This window comes from Aulostomus chinensis, chromosome 13 (genome assembly GCF_037954235.1).
Source record: "Aulostomus chinensis isolate RoL2024-O1b breed Wild chromosome 13, RoL_Achi_v1.0, whole genome shotgun sequence".
Taxonomy (NCBI): Eukaryota; Metazoa; Chordata; class Actinopteri; order Syngnathiformes; family Aulostomidae; genus Aulostomus; species Aulostomus chinensis.
The window spans coordinates 28,688,261-28,701,398 of NC_141332.1; the positions used below are offsets into that span (position 1 = coordinate 28,688,261).

The window sequence follows — 13,138 nt, forward strand, 5'->3', positions numbered from 1 at the left end:
CCCCTTTGCCGCTGGATGACCTTTGCCTCCAAGTAGACGTTCGTGCTCGCCTCACGTCCTTAGGCGAGGTTCCGAGTCCACACGGGGGAAGAACGCTCCAAGCTTTGTTAGCGGTTGCCATGGTGAATCCTAGCATCGGGGCTCCACTACTTTTGGCTTTTTATTGTCGTGATGCTAATGCTTCACTCACTGAAACTCATTTCTGGCAGCTGATTTGACGTCTCCCACCTGAGGGTCCTTCAACTCCCAGTTCAGGGTCTCACTCTGAGACTCTGACCAGTTCAATGACCACACCCACCAGGGTGTTCACACACTCTGATTCTTCTGTTGAACTGATTATATTACATTTAAGAATCGGAATCGAATAAAATATCATCCTAACAATAATCAATAATGCTGATTCATGGTGCTGATGATTCATCATGACATCAGAGGTACAGCCAATCAGCAACCGCCTCATCAGCTGACAGTGACTCACTGGCATGTGACTAGAATATTTCACTTAGAAAAAACAAGACAGCAAAACTTTTTACTTCAGATGTGAAAAATAAGTGTTTTATTTACAAATATGACATTTAATCTCAGAAATCAATCTCATTATTGATCAAACCTCCATGAAGCTAAACATCACAAATAGAAACAACGCTGCTCCGTTTTCTCGCCTCGTTTACATGTTTGCTCTTGAAATAAATAAGTGAGTCAGGAAGAGAGGGGCGGAGTCACAGGATGAGGAGCGCAAGGGAAGCGGAGTCACTGAGCGATGGTCAACATCACTTCATATTTTCAGTTCCTATCAGCCGAATGCTCGATGCTGTGACTGGGAGGGGCCTCCCACATACGCACCCACTGACATGCTATGTGAATGGTGTCCAGACTCCTCCCACTTGACATGCTGCAAACCTACACGGATGTGTCACTGTATAAAATTCCCAATAACCTGACATCAGACCACCTGCAGTGACCACAAGTCCCCTCACACTGTCACGAGAACTGATGTTTACAACTTACACACCTTAGACAGGAGGGTCACCTGACCAGAGTCACCTAATGGTCAAATCAAACGTGAAAAGAACTGAGCACTATATTTCAACACGTTGACATTTAAACAAAAACCTAAAATGTAGAATCAAATGACAAAACGCATCACTTGTGATGTCAGATGTAGAGTGGATGGTACTGGCGGGGGGTGAGTCTCTTGCGGCAGGTGGGACAGGTGTGCGAGCGCCTCAGAGCATCTCTCAGACACTGGCTGCAGAAGACGTGACCACATTTAGTGGAAACCACCAATCGGCCGCTGTCGACAATCTGTGAGGAACAGAGGAGCAGCCAATTAGAATGCAGCGTTCTACCCTCTGTCCAGGTGTTCATAGGTGCACTGAAGTCTCACCTCAGTGTATGAGTCCATACAGACTGGACAGCTGATCGTCCCTGGAGTCCACCTGAAGACAAGGACCACTGATTGTAGTGTGAAGATTCCCATCTATTACCTGGCTTCAATAGATCCCGACCTGCCTATCACAAAGGTGGATCAGACTACTACCTGGCCGTGTTGTTGGTCTGTAGCGAAGACAGAGTGGCAGCACGCAGGTGAGGGGGCGAATCTTCGTCTTCATCACTGCTGACAACATAACTCTCACCTGCAGAGACTCTGCTGTTCTGAGGAACTGATTGAGGACATGACACTTTCTATTCAACCACCAATGACCAACAGGTGAAAACAAAAAAGTTGGACTAAAATATTTTACCTTCATCCACCAGCTGGTCATCACCACCAGAGAAGAAGATGAGAGGTCGTTCGTTAGAATTCGTACTTTGTTTTTTATAAAAACAAGTGCTCAGTTTGATGTTTGTGGTCCAAGTGAAATCAGGGACCCTGGTGGTCCTGAGATTTTCAATTATCATCAGCTCAAGATGCACAAAGTGTGTGTGTGTGTGTGTGTGTACGCGCATTCACCAGCACTGAGTCGTTGGTGGTCAGGTCTACGACAGTTTCTGATGCTTCACAGGTCAGATCAACCACCTCGTCCACACCTGGACACGTCAATGTATTGATTACTGATCAGAGAAACTGATAGGACAGGTGGAGGACAGCATGAGGAGAGGAGGAAGATGCACAGAGAAGAGGACTACTTCCTTAAATAACGAATTATTGACTATCACATGATGAACTATTGTGATCAATACTCACTGTCCTCCACATTATCCATTACATGGATAGTCTCAGGGGGGGGCACAGGGTCCACATCAGACCCTCTGGAGTCGCAGGATCTCCTCCTCGCGTCCATCCTCCTAGCATTAGCTCCAGCTCTGGTCTTGGCCCTGGGCCGGGAGACCAGAGGACTTCCTGATGACCTCCTCTTCCTCTGAACCTGTGCACAACACATAACAGTCATTACATCACAGCTGTGGGTGGAGCCTCCTTCATCCAAGCAGGGAGGCCAAAATCAGGACAGCTACACACATCTTTTATATCAAAAATATTTCAAGGTGCACTAAGCCTTCTTGCATAGTTTCAGAGGGATTTCATTTCTGTCTCAAATCGTAGGGCATCGCCCCTTGATCCACTAGCTGCCTGCCCCCCCGAATCCGCGATGACAACGTCCAGTGTCTGGAGACGACGCGAGGCTCACAAACGGCAAACAAACACTTGTTTGCTCTGTGTTTGTTTGGTATTTTCAACAAACGTCAACAGAAGTGACGCCAGGCAACAACGCTCAGTGCACCCTTGATCTCAGCAAAAAAGACAGGAATCGCCCCCAACACCACATCATCAGAAATGAGACTTGGTGGGAATTCATGGCATTCCTTTGCAAACCCCACAATCCTGCACTGAAATTCCGGCCTTGATGACAGTAAGGAAGAGGAAGGAGACTCACCGTGCTGCTCATATCCGAGACACCAGCTGGAGACACGAGGACACTGAGAACAGACAGAGACATTGAAGGCAGACCACAGTTAGCATCATGCTAATCGACCAGATTGCTAACAGCATGCTACAGCTGAGGTTCTCAAAGTGAGGTTCAGGGAACGCCCAGGAGCCCTGAAGGTCTAAGAAGAGGGAGACTTGTTTTGTCCCCAACTGCACTGCTTGCTCTCGCTCATGGTTTCGTCCATGAGTGCTTACAAAGACCACGACTGAAAAATGTGACCTACAGTGAAATACAGTGGGACCTATGGTCCAACTCCCATCCACAGACGCCATGATGTCACTGTGGGAACTCCTTTAACACACCTGGAGGCACATTCTATAAGTCCTGCACGATTTATCTAATTGCAATGATGACATTTAAATAATGTGCATGTGAATGTAAACTTCATAACCTCTCCTCTGATTGTGTTTAGGGTCACGTGACTCTCAGCCCTGCAGAAACACACACGTGGATGCCAAATAGGTGCGCGAGGAGGAAGCCCACGCCGAAGAGTGAACGTCTGTTCCGCTCGTCCCGCGGCATCACGGCCGACCCGGCCAGACGAGTGGGACGCAGCTGCAGCTCTTAAAACCAAACGAACCGGCAGAGAACAACTGCAGAACCGTCTGCTCCAGTGTCGCTGTGACGACACCTGACAGAACGTCGAGGGATCACAGTCCCAAACACCCGCCTGGAGCAAAGGGGGTTTCCCCGAGTCTGGTACCAGCTCCCGACCCCACCTATGCCAGACACGCCCGGAGACCCCAGGCTGCCACTGGTAAATCAAACCAAATTCTGCTGGTCAGAGAAGCTGCGTGTGCGCATGCAGGAACCACGCAATTACAGGGGAGCCTGGCACGTGCTTACGTTAACTGATGAACAAGAACGTGGCTTCCTACGAACATCCGTCATTTCCAAATTTACTGATTCACATTTCCTTGTTTCTAAGCAATGTCCCAGAGAACAGGTAATTATCAAAAGGGAATGAGTTTATATAATCTTCAAAGTCTCCCCAAACAACCTTACAAAGTGATAGTTCTACCTCACGGGAACGTTTTGATGGACGATGTGCCATCCGAGTTCTGTCCGGACGTTCTAATGACAGCGAACTACTCCCAACACGAGTAGCACCGCTGACCGCTCACAGCCGGCTACAGCGGGTGATTCAGTCCCTTTCCACGGTTCTCACTTTTTATTCTTCAACGTGACCGTGAGTAATCAACGTGAGTAAAACTGACTTCATGTTAAAGGTGAGGGCCAACTTTCAGACCTGTGACAACGGAGATCCCGTCAGTTAGCTCCCTTCGCCCACCACCGGCGCTTCCCCCAGTTAGCAGCTAGCTGTTAGCGGTTAGCTTCCTCCACTCACCGCCCGCGCCTTCTCCTCTGTTAGCAGCGAGCTGTTAGCTGTCGTATAGTTGCGGCATTGGCGTTAAACAATTCAACGTTCAAACCCAGAACATCAGCTTGTCCCTTCCCGCCCAGCAGCTGGGATGAGGTTCGACCCGTCAGCCTCCTGGTTCGTCCGTCTTCCTCTCCTGGAAAAACCTGGTCTAGGCGCTTCACCGCCGCCTGCTGGACGGTAAGAAGATTTCTTCTTCTACTTCTTGTAGCATCGTGGCAGTGACTGGGAGGTGCGAGAGCCCTCCTGTCTTGAAGGGAACGTCCAGGGATTGAACGTATATGTTAGCCTTTTAGGAGACGTCCCCTCCGCAAACCTCAGGAAATTTCGTAACCTCATCAGGTCTGTTGATGTTTTTTATTTAATTTAGAATTAATAATTTCATCTTAAACGCTTTTTTTGTGTTGCTTCATTTAGTTTGACATTTCATTCATTTTAATTTATAATTAAAATCAAATTTGACAACACACACAAAAAAACAACAACTTATGTCCTCAGATGGCCACATTGGTCCAGTAGGGAGGGGCCACATATCATCCAATCAGAAGGAGACATGTAAAACACCTGCTGGATAGGGTGATGGCTCTGAACTGGTTTGACTGGATGTGTCATTGTGGTGAACTCTGCAATTGCAATGAAAGACCCCCCCCCCCCCCCCCACGAGTACCCTCCCTACCCTACCCCGACCCTGGGTCTGTCCCCCATGAGTTCCCTACCCTAAACTGGCCGTACTTGAAGTTATTTAGCTCTGTGTGTCTCTCTCTGTCTCTCTCTCTTTGTGTCTCTGTCTCTCTCTGTGTGTCTCTCTCTGTCTCTCTCTCTCTGTGTCTCTCTCTGTCTCTCTCTCTGTGTCTCTGTCTCTCTCTGTGTCTCTCTCTGTCTCTCTCTCTATGTCTCTCTCTCTGTCTCTCTGTGTGTCTCTCTCTCTATGTCTCTCTCTCTCTGTGTCTCTCTCTCTGTCTCTCTCTATGTGTCTCTCTCTATGTCTCTGTCTCTGTCTCTGTGTCTCTCTCTCTGTCTCTGTCTCTCTGTGTGTCTCTCTCTCTGTGTCTCTCTCTGTCTCTGTGTGTGTCTCTCTCTGTGTCTCTGTCTCTCTGTGCCTCTCTGTCTCTCTCTCTCTCTCTGTGTCTCTCTCTCTGTCTCTCTCTGTCTCTGTGTCTCTCTCTCTGTCTCTCTGTGCCTCTCTGTGTCTCTCTGTGTCTCTCTCTCTGTCTCTCTCTCTGTCTCTGTGTGTGTCTCTCTCTCTGTGTGTCTCTCTCTGTCTCTGTGTGTCTCTCTCTCTCTGTCTCTCTGTGTCTCTCTCTGTGTCTCTCTCTGTGTCTCTGTCTCTGTGTCTCTCTGTGTCTCTCTCTCTCTGTGTCTCTCTGTGTCTCTTCTCTCTGTCTCTGTCTCTCTCTGTCGCTCTCTCTGTGTCTCTCTGTGTCTCTCTCTCTATGTCTCTCTCTCTGTGTCTCTCTCTCTCTGTGTCTCTCTCTCAATGTCTCTCTCTCTCTGTCTCTCTCTCTCTGTCTCTGCGTGTGTCTCTCTCTGTGTCTCTCTCTCTGTCTCTCTGTGCCTCTCTGTGTCTCTCTCTCTCTGTCTCTCTCTCTGTCTCTCTCTGTCTCTCTGTGCCTCTCTGTGTGTCTCTCTCTGTCTCTGTCTCTGTCTCTCTCTCTGTCTCTGTGTGTCTCTCTCTCTCTGTCTCTCTGTGCCTCTCTGTGTGTCTCTCTCTGTCTCTGTCTCTGTCTCTCTCTCTGTCTCTGTGTGTCTCTCTCTCTCTGTCTCTCTGTGCCTCTCTGTGTCTCTCTCTCTGTGTCTCTCTCTGTCTCTCTCTCTGTCTCTGTGTGTGTCTATCTCTCTGTGTCTCTCTCTCTGTCTGTCTCTCTGTGCCTCTCTGTGTCTCTCTCTCTCTGTCTCTCTCTCTCTCTGTCTCTCTCTCTCTCTCTGTCTCTGTCTCTCTGTCTCTCTCTCTCTCTCTGTCTCTGTCTCTCTGTGTCTCTCTGTGTCTCTCTCTGTCTCTTCATGAATATATATATATTGTTTGGGTATATTCTATAATACACAACCCTATGAAAACCCGTGTTCTGTAAAAATGTGCAAAACCATGTAATTCAAACGAAGGGAAATCTTTATTGAGAGTTTCCACTGGAACAAACACGGTGATACAACACAGCATAAAAAATGTGTATGTTTGGATGATGAGCTCTTATGGCTATGGTTGCGTGTGTTTGCACTACATTCAAACAGATATCCAATCACATTTGATGATGTCATCAGTCAGAGACAATTAGGATGATGTCATTGGCTACAGAGAACGATGGTTAAGTCTCCCTCAGCAGGGTCCGTCCTTCACAACCAGAATATCAGTGTTCTTCTCCCTGAGCAGAAAAATAATCAGATTTAAAAGTTTGTCTCATTTAGTCATGAGTGGGAGTCCTCAACATCTTCTGACAAGTCACTTGTGCGTCCAGACATGTCCTTAGCATGTTCTGGTGGGTCATTCATGTGTCCATTCTTGTTCACATACACATGACTGCCCCCCCAACACTCCTGATATTGTTTTAACAAGTCTTTCACTGGGCTGAATCGTTTCACGAACTCAGCCCTCTTGTCCATGGTTGATTTTTAAATGTCTGTCACAATAACGCCTGAATAAGATCAGTAAGACACAGCGGTTCACAGATTGGACGCCTTGTATGACACGATCACGTGTCTGCCATGTACGAAGCAGCTCCCAGGTGTGAATGTGGGAGGCTTCGTTAGGTGTAGAGAGTCTTGCTCTCGGTGAATTTTCACGAGGTAAAGTTTAAAACACAGATGTCTGTTCAGGTTGGACCACAACAAACGGCAGGCATCACTCACAGTCTCTGAACACACAGAGAACATTCGTTTGGATACGTCACGCCATCACTGCCGCACACAGGAGAGTAATTCAGAGGACACGCCTGGGTCACACTTGCTCCAACACATGAGGGCTGCGAGAACAGAAGAAAACAAACAGACGGACAGACAGAGACAGATGTTACATGCCAGCTTCAAGCTGCGAAAACCCCAAAATCCCCTCAGAGGTCATCGGCTCCACATCCATGCAAGTCAGACACCTCTGGATGCTGTGGACTGTCGAGTCCCTCCTGTTCCATGAACCACATGACCTTTGTTTATGAATGTATAATAAACCTATTTATGATCAACAACAACAAAAATATATATATACTGTATATATATAATCAATGTACTTCATTCAAGTATACTTCAATACTTTGCAGGACTAATCTACCCCATTTTGGGAATTGCCGGTTTTGAGGAAGGTCTAGGTGTTGGTAAGTGGAGCACAGCCTGTTCAGACTGAAAGAAGACGGTTCCAAATTATCAGCTGACTTCTGCGGCCGTTGCCCTGATGTTCAGAACCACTAGAGAACACAGGTTTTATTTTTATTTGTGTCTTTTTAATCTGAATATCTACAGAAAGATTGCAGCCCAAACCCTAGCAAAGCCATCAACCTTCATCCACTTATCCAAAGTGGCATCATGAAAGCAGCAGCTTGTCTCTCTTTGGCCATGTGGACCTGCTCTGACTGGGGGGGGGGGTCCTGAGGCATTCCCAGGCCAACATGGAGATGTGGTCACTCCACCTGGTCCTCAGTCTGCCCTGCAACCTCCTCCCAGCTGGACCTCCCTAGGTAGGAGCCCAGAGCAGCAGCAGTCCTCAACGGATGAAAGCTGTTAATGATCTGAATCTTATTTCTAAATTAAAATAATTTCAACAACTGTATTGACAGAAGGACAATTTCTATAAAACTCAGAAAATAAATCCAAGAAGAAGTTGGGTGGAACTGTCCTCCTCACCAACCTCAATGAGGGGAGAGCTGTTTGTGGTGAGTGGACTCATGAACCCTGACGCAAGATGGGACGATCTTCAGGAAAGTAAATGTCAAGTGTCACCATGTGTGCAAAGTCATGAGTAGACAGACTACAGTATAAAATGCCAAGTGACAATAAGTAAAGAAATAAAATCAACATCAAATGTGGATCAGAGCGTCTCACTTTGGGTCACCAAAGGTTATTTTGTCTCTTCAAGCCAGCATATGATTGGGTGGCTTTAATTTTTGGAGTCCTGTGTCCACTTCTCTTTATTCTGAGACAGAAGTCAGACGTGAGCGTCACTTGCCTCTCAACTAGGGGGCACTGTTGTGATGAATCTACAAAGACCACCTTCATGGTGTGTGTCTGTGCTTCTTACCCTCCTGTAAAGTCCTGATTGATCCACCGCATCTGAAACACATGCAGAAGCACATTGTTTTAGGTCACATGACCCGTTCCAAACGCCAGTCAACTAAACCTGGTGTTACCATCTGGACAGGTGAAGCACAGGCATCTGGTGCAATGTAAGGAAGAACTTGCATTTAAACACAAGAAACCTGCTTCATTAATCTGATTTTTAGATATAATTCCAATAAAAAATAGTTCCAATGTCATTGAAACGAGTTTTAGAGAATAAAACACATGCTGACAGAAATCAGAGCAGTAAATTTGTGTGACCAGCCAAAAAAACTAAACCACAACAACCCAGGAAGTCAAGTGTCATGTGACCTACAGTAGGAAGCAGAATTAGTTTGTAAGGTTGTTCCTCTCTACGAAGGTGAAAGACTTTTCAGAAGAGTTTATCACTTTCTGCCAGTTTGTAAGTAGCACTGCAGATCTCAGCTGCTCCACAGCAGGAGGTCCAAACATCAACTATTGCAATCACTTCTTGTGCTCAATTTTGTCACCATTCATCTGTTGGTAATTTGACCTCAGTGGAAATATAGAGGGAGGGTCTCTCAGGACTTTGGTCTTTCTTAAATAGGGCCTCTATGAATGAGCGAAGGGAATGATTGACAGGTGTCAGTCAGTGGGGGCATATAGTCAGAGAGACGAATCCCTGTCTCTACATGTGAAGACATCGCAGCAGCAGAGAATGACTCTTAAAATTGATTTATATGCCATCATTGACCCTGCTCATTCATGACCTGTCAATCAAAGGTGACCCTTATGAATGTGAAGGATTAGAGTTTAATCTGAACATGTGAGACTGGTTGAAAACACAACCCTGGTTTCTAATCTGACCTTCTGATTTGTTTAGCTGTAATAATCCGATGATTCCAAACTGGCCTGGATTCCTTTGGCCAATGGCAAAGAAACACAAATGCCTGATTATTAGCTGTTGATGTTTCTACACTGGATTTGCAATCATCAAATTGGGAGAAGCTGTCAGTTGTCCAGCTAGCAGAGAATCTTCCCAAAATATTAGCTAATAAGCATCAAATGCAGTGTTTTAATCTACCATTTTAAAGAACGTTTCAGAGATGTTAAATCATTTCAGCCATACACCCTACACAGCCGTACCCTAACCCTAATCCCAGTGACCCTACACAGCCGTACCCTAACCCTAATCCCAGTGACCCTACACAGCTGTACCCTAACCCTAATCCCAGTGACCCTACACAGCCGTACCCTAACCCTAATCCCAGTGACCCTACACAGCTGTACCCTAACCCTAATCCCAGTGACCCTACACAGCTGTACCCTAACCCTAATCCCAGTGACCCTACACAGCCGTACCCTAACCCTAATCCCAGTGACCCTACACAGCTGTACCCTAACCCTAATCCCAGTGACCCTACACAGCTGTACCCTAACCCTAATCCCAGTGACCCTACACAGCTGTACCCTAACCCTAATCCCAGTGACCCTACACAGCCGTACCCTAACCCTAATCCCAGTGACCCTACACAGCCGTACCCTAACCCTAATCCCAGTGACCCTACACAGCCGTACCCTAACCCTAATCCCAGTGACCCTACACAGCCGTACCCTAACCCTAATCCCAGTGACCCTACACAGCTGTACCCTAACCATAATCCCAGTGACCCTACACAGTCGTACCCTAACCCTAATCCCAGTGACCCTACACAGCTGTACCCTAACCCTAATCCCAGTGACCCTACACAGCTGTACCCTAACCCTAATCCCAGTGACCCTACACAGCCGTACCCTAACCCTAATCCCAGTGACCCTACACAGCCGTACCCTAACCATAATCCCAGTGACCCTACACAGCCGTACCCTAACCCTAATCCCAGTGACCCTACACAGCCGTACCCTAACCATAATCCCAGTGACCCTACACAGTCGTACCCTAACCCTAATCCCAGTGACCCTACACAGCTGTACCCTAACCCTAATCCCAGTGACCCTACACAGCTGTACCCTAACCCTAATCCCAGTGACCCTACACAGCTGTACCCTAACCCTAATCCCAGTGACCCTACACAGCTGTACCCTAACCCTAATCCCAGTGACCCTACACAGCCGTACCCTAACCCTACGCCCTTCTCACACTCAAAGCTCAAGCCGGGTACCCTGGGTTTTCATGGTACCTGAACTGTCCGCTAGTGCTACCAGCTACTGCTAACTACTGCTAGTGATATTTGCAAATTCAATGACAACAATGTGGAGTTCCAACCGAATAATATCAGGATGTTAATCCTGACTGTAAACCTCTGCTGATTTTGTTCTACTAAGAACAACGTACAATCTTACCTGCACAGAAGAAGCTGGCGGCGCAGAGCAGCAGCAGCGTCCTCGCCAACATGCTGTGGTTGATCTGGAGCAGTTGTGGTGTGCTGAGGCAGGGTGTTGGTGTCATATAGACCGCAGCCTCCGTGTTGTCGTCTGAAACTATGTGAGCTTCTGTTGTGACGGCTGCTGTTCCCTTTTGTTAAGGCTTTAATCTCGGGATCAACATTCCAGCGGCTCCAAAATCTTGCTGACAGGTCAGAAAACATCAGGAGGGATAACAAGCGTGCCTCTGAAAAACACCTTCCTCTGACAGAGAAAACAATAAAAGCAGGGGTCCTCAAAGTGAGGTCCAGGGGCCCCCTCCTTGAGGGTTGTCGAGAATGATTTGTTTAATTTCACTTTTTTGGGGGGGGATACATGAATCTGACTCATTGTTGCTTTTCTTGGCATCTAAATTATGTAATTTGTTTTTATCTTTAGCACTAAATTATTTTGAAGTCTTGCATGCTGTTTACCGTAAGTTCCCTGTTTCTGAGAAACATCTTCTTCTCATAATAATAATAATAACAACCCCTACCTTAACTCTAATGATAATTATCGCTATCATGATTTTTCCGATCCTGACAACAACAACAACAACATATATCAATAACAATAAATATCACAATTTGAGCATTGGCAAAATTTTGAGAGCAAAATTCTTTTTCTACAGATTAATGAATGTAAGAGTGAGGCAAATGATGCTGGATCAGGTTTCTTGTTTTTACACACTTGTGAAAACTATGTCTGGATAAAAGAAATATATGTAGTATAAGTACATTTCCAGTATTATAACATCATGATGGGGGTGGAGTAGCTAATGCACATTTTAGTAACTGGACTCTAAATCATAAAAACATCACATTTTACTCTTTTCAATGCACAGAATATCTGGACAGCTCCTTTCTTTTATGTCCAAAACTCACCAAAATTACCAGAGACTAGAAAACAGCGTGCATTTCCACGGTCATGATGACCACCTTCATGAAGGGGGGTGCTGTGGGCATGCAGGGCTCAGCTGTCACTGCTGAGCCTGAGACACCTGATGCTGGGTCCAAATGTAGATCTGGGTCTTCTGATACCTGCTAGAACCTGAGAGGCTTCAGTAATCTTATTAGTTTAGTACCAGCAACTCTGTGTGACATGGATCTACACGTGCGTGTGGGACATCAACACAGACGGTACCGTGACACCGCCTCCTGAACCCAGATGGTACTGTGATATGTGCTCCCCTGGATCACCTCTTACCTGGTTCCTGCTGGTTGGTTAGAAGCCATCAGTGGTAGCAGCGCCCACAGTCACATGGTTATCCTGGAGTTCTGAAACCGTCGGATGTTTGTCCAGGTTATCGTGGGTCAGAAGGCTGTGATGAAGGCCTTCTGTGAACCGCTCACAGGGACCAGGAGGACCAGCAAAGTTATCCCCACCTTTAGTCCTCGTTCGTCTGACTGAAGCTGCACAAGAGTGTCCACTGGACCAGTCAGCGCCACTTTACAGGGACAGTAAATCTAAATCCTGTCAACAAGTTTTTACAGGCAGGTCAAAGGATCCAGATTTAGATTAAACTGGTGGAGGGTCTCAAAGGAGGTTCGAATGGACTAAAGTGTGCATGCTGTTGAATTATATGCCCTTTTCATGGTGCTAGGATGGAGTGAGCATGAGAGAATAACATGAATATGTAGGAATTCTGGGCCAGCACCCATCAGGATCTGCTTCATGAAAACCTGCACTCATAAGCCAGAAAAACAAAGAAGGAAAACAGATCACTTTAATGTGGGTACCTGCAAAGTACCAAGATGGTACATTCAAAGTACTGAAAAAAACCCAAACAATTTGATATCAAACACTAACACTGATGTCCTGTACAAGAGGGGCCACAGTCGACTCCACCTGTTGAGGAGACTGAGGTCCTTCAGAGTCTGCAGGACTCTGCTGAAGACTTTTTATGACTATCGATGCATCCGCCATCTTCTCTGCAGTTGCCTGCTGGGGGGGCGGATGCATCGACAGACACAGGAACAGGATCGACAAACTGGTGCGGAGGTCTGGCTCCGTGCTGGGATGTCCCCTAGAGTCTGTGGTTGTGGTGGGTGAGAGGAGGATGTTGCAAAGCTGACCTCCATCATGGACCCCATCACCCTCTCCATGAGACCGTGGGTGCACTGAGCAGCTCCTTCAGTCAGAGACTGAAACATCCTGGCTGCAGGAAGGAGCTCTGGCAGGTCGTTCATCCCAGCACAGTGAGACT

General features: G+C 46.9%; 2 protein-coding genes across 6 annotated transcripts; both read right to left on the bottom strand.

The window, feature by feature from the left end:
* Positions 1 to 538: 538 nt before the first annotated feature.
* Positions 539 to 4,495, bottom strand: rnf4 (ring finger protein 4). 5 transcript variants are annotated; one of them, XM_086222447.1, is made up of 8 exons: positions 4,180 to 4,495; positions 2,877 to 2,919; positions 2,189 to 2,369; positions 1,955 to 2,031; positions 1,746 to 1,758; positions 1,541 to 1,664; positions 1,388 to 1,439; positions 539 to 1,305 (listed from the first exon to the last, which is right to left on the bottom strand). In XM_086222447.1, exons 2-8 carry the CDS (start codon positions 2,886 to 2,888, stop codon positions 1,156 to 1,158), a joined length of 609 nt encoding a protein of 202 aa, XP_086078573.1. In that variant the 5' UTR covers positions 2,889 to 2,919; positions 4,180 to 4,495; the 3' UTR covers positions 539 to 1,155. The 5 variants fall into 5 exon arrangements, with proteins under 5 accessions (XP_086078573.1, XP_086078572.1, XP_086078574.1 ...); XM_086222446.1 differs by having other exon boundaries at positions 4,279 to 4,494; XM_086222448.1 differs by having other exon boundaries at positions 4,364 to 4,481.
* Positions 4,496 to 6,400: 1,905 nt separating this feature from the next.
* LOC147251623 (putative pancreatic secretory proteinase inhibitor) lies at positions 6,401 to 11,303 on the bottom strand. Its single transcript, XM_086222451.1, has 4 exons — positions 10,873 to 11,303; positions 8,531 to 8,562; positions 7,153 to 7,265; positions 6,401 to 6,668 (listed from the first exon to the last, which is right to left on the bottom strand). The coding sequence occupies exons 1-4, from the start codon at positions 10,976 to 10,978 to the stop codon at positions 6,623 to 6,625; spliced, it is 297 nt and encodes a 98-aa protein (XP_086078577.1). The 5' UTR covers positions 10,979 to 11,303; the 3' UTR covers positions 6,401 to 6,622.
* Between the last annotated feature and the right edge of the window lie 1,835 nt (positions 11,304 to 13,138).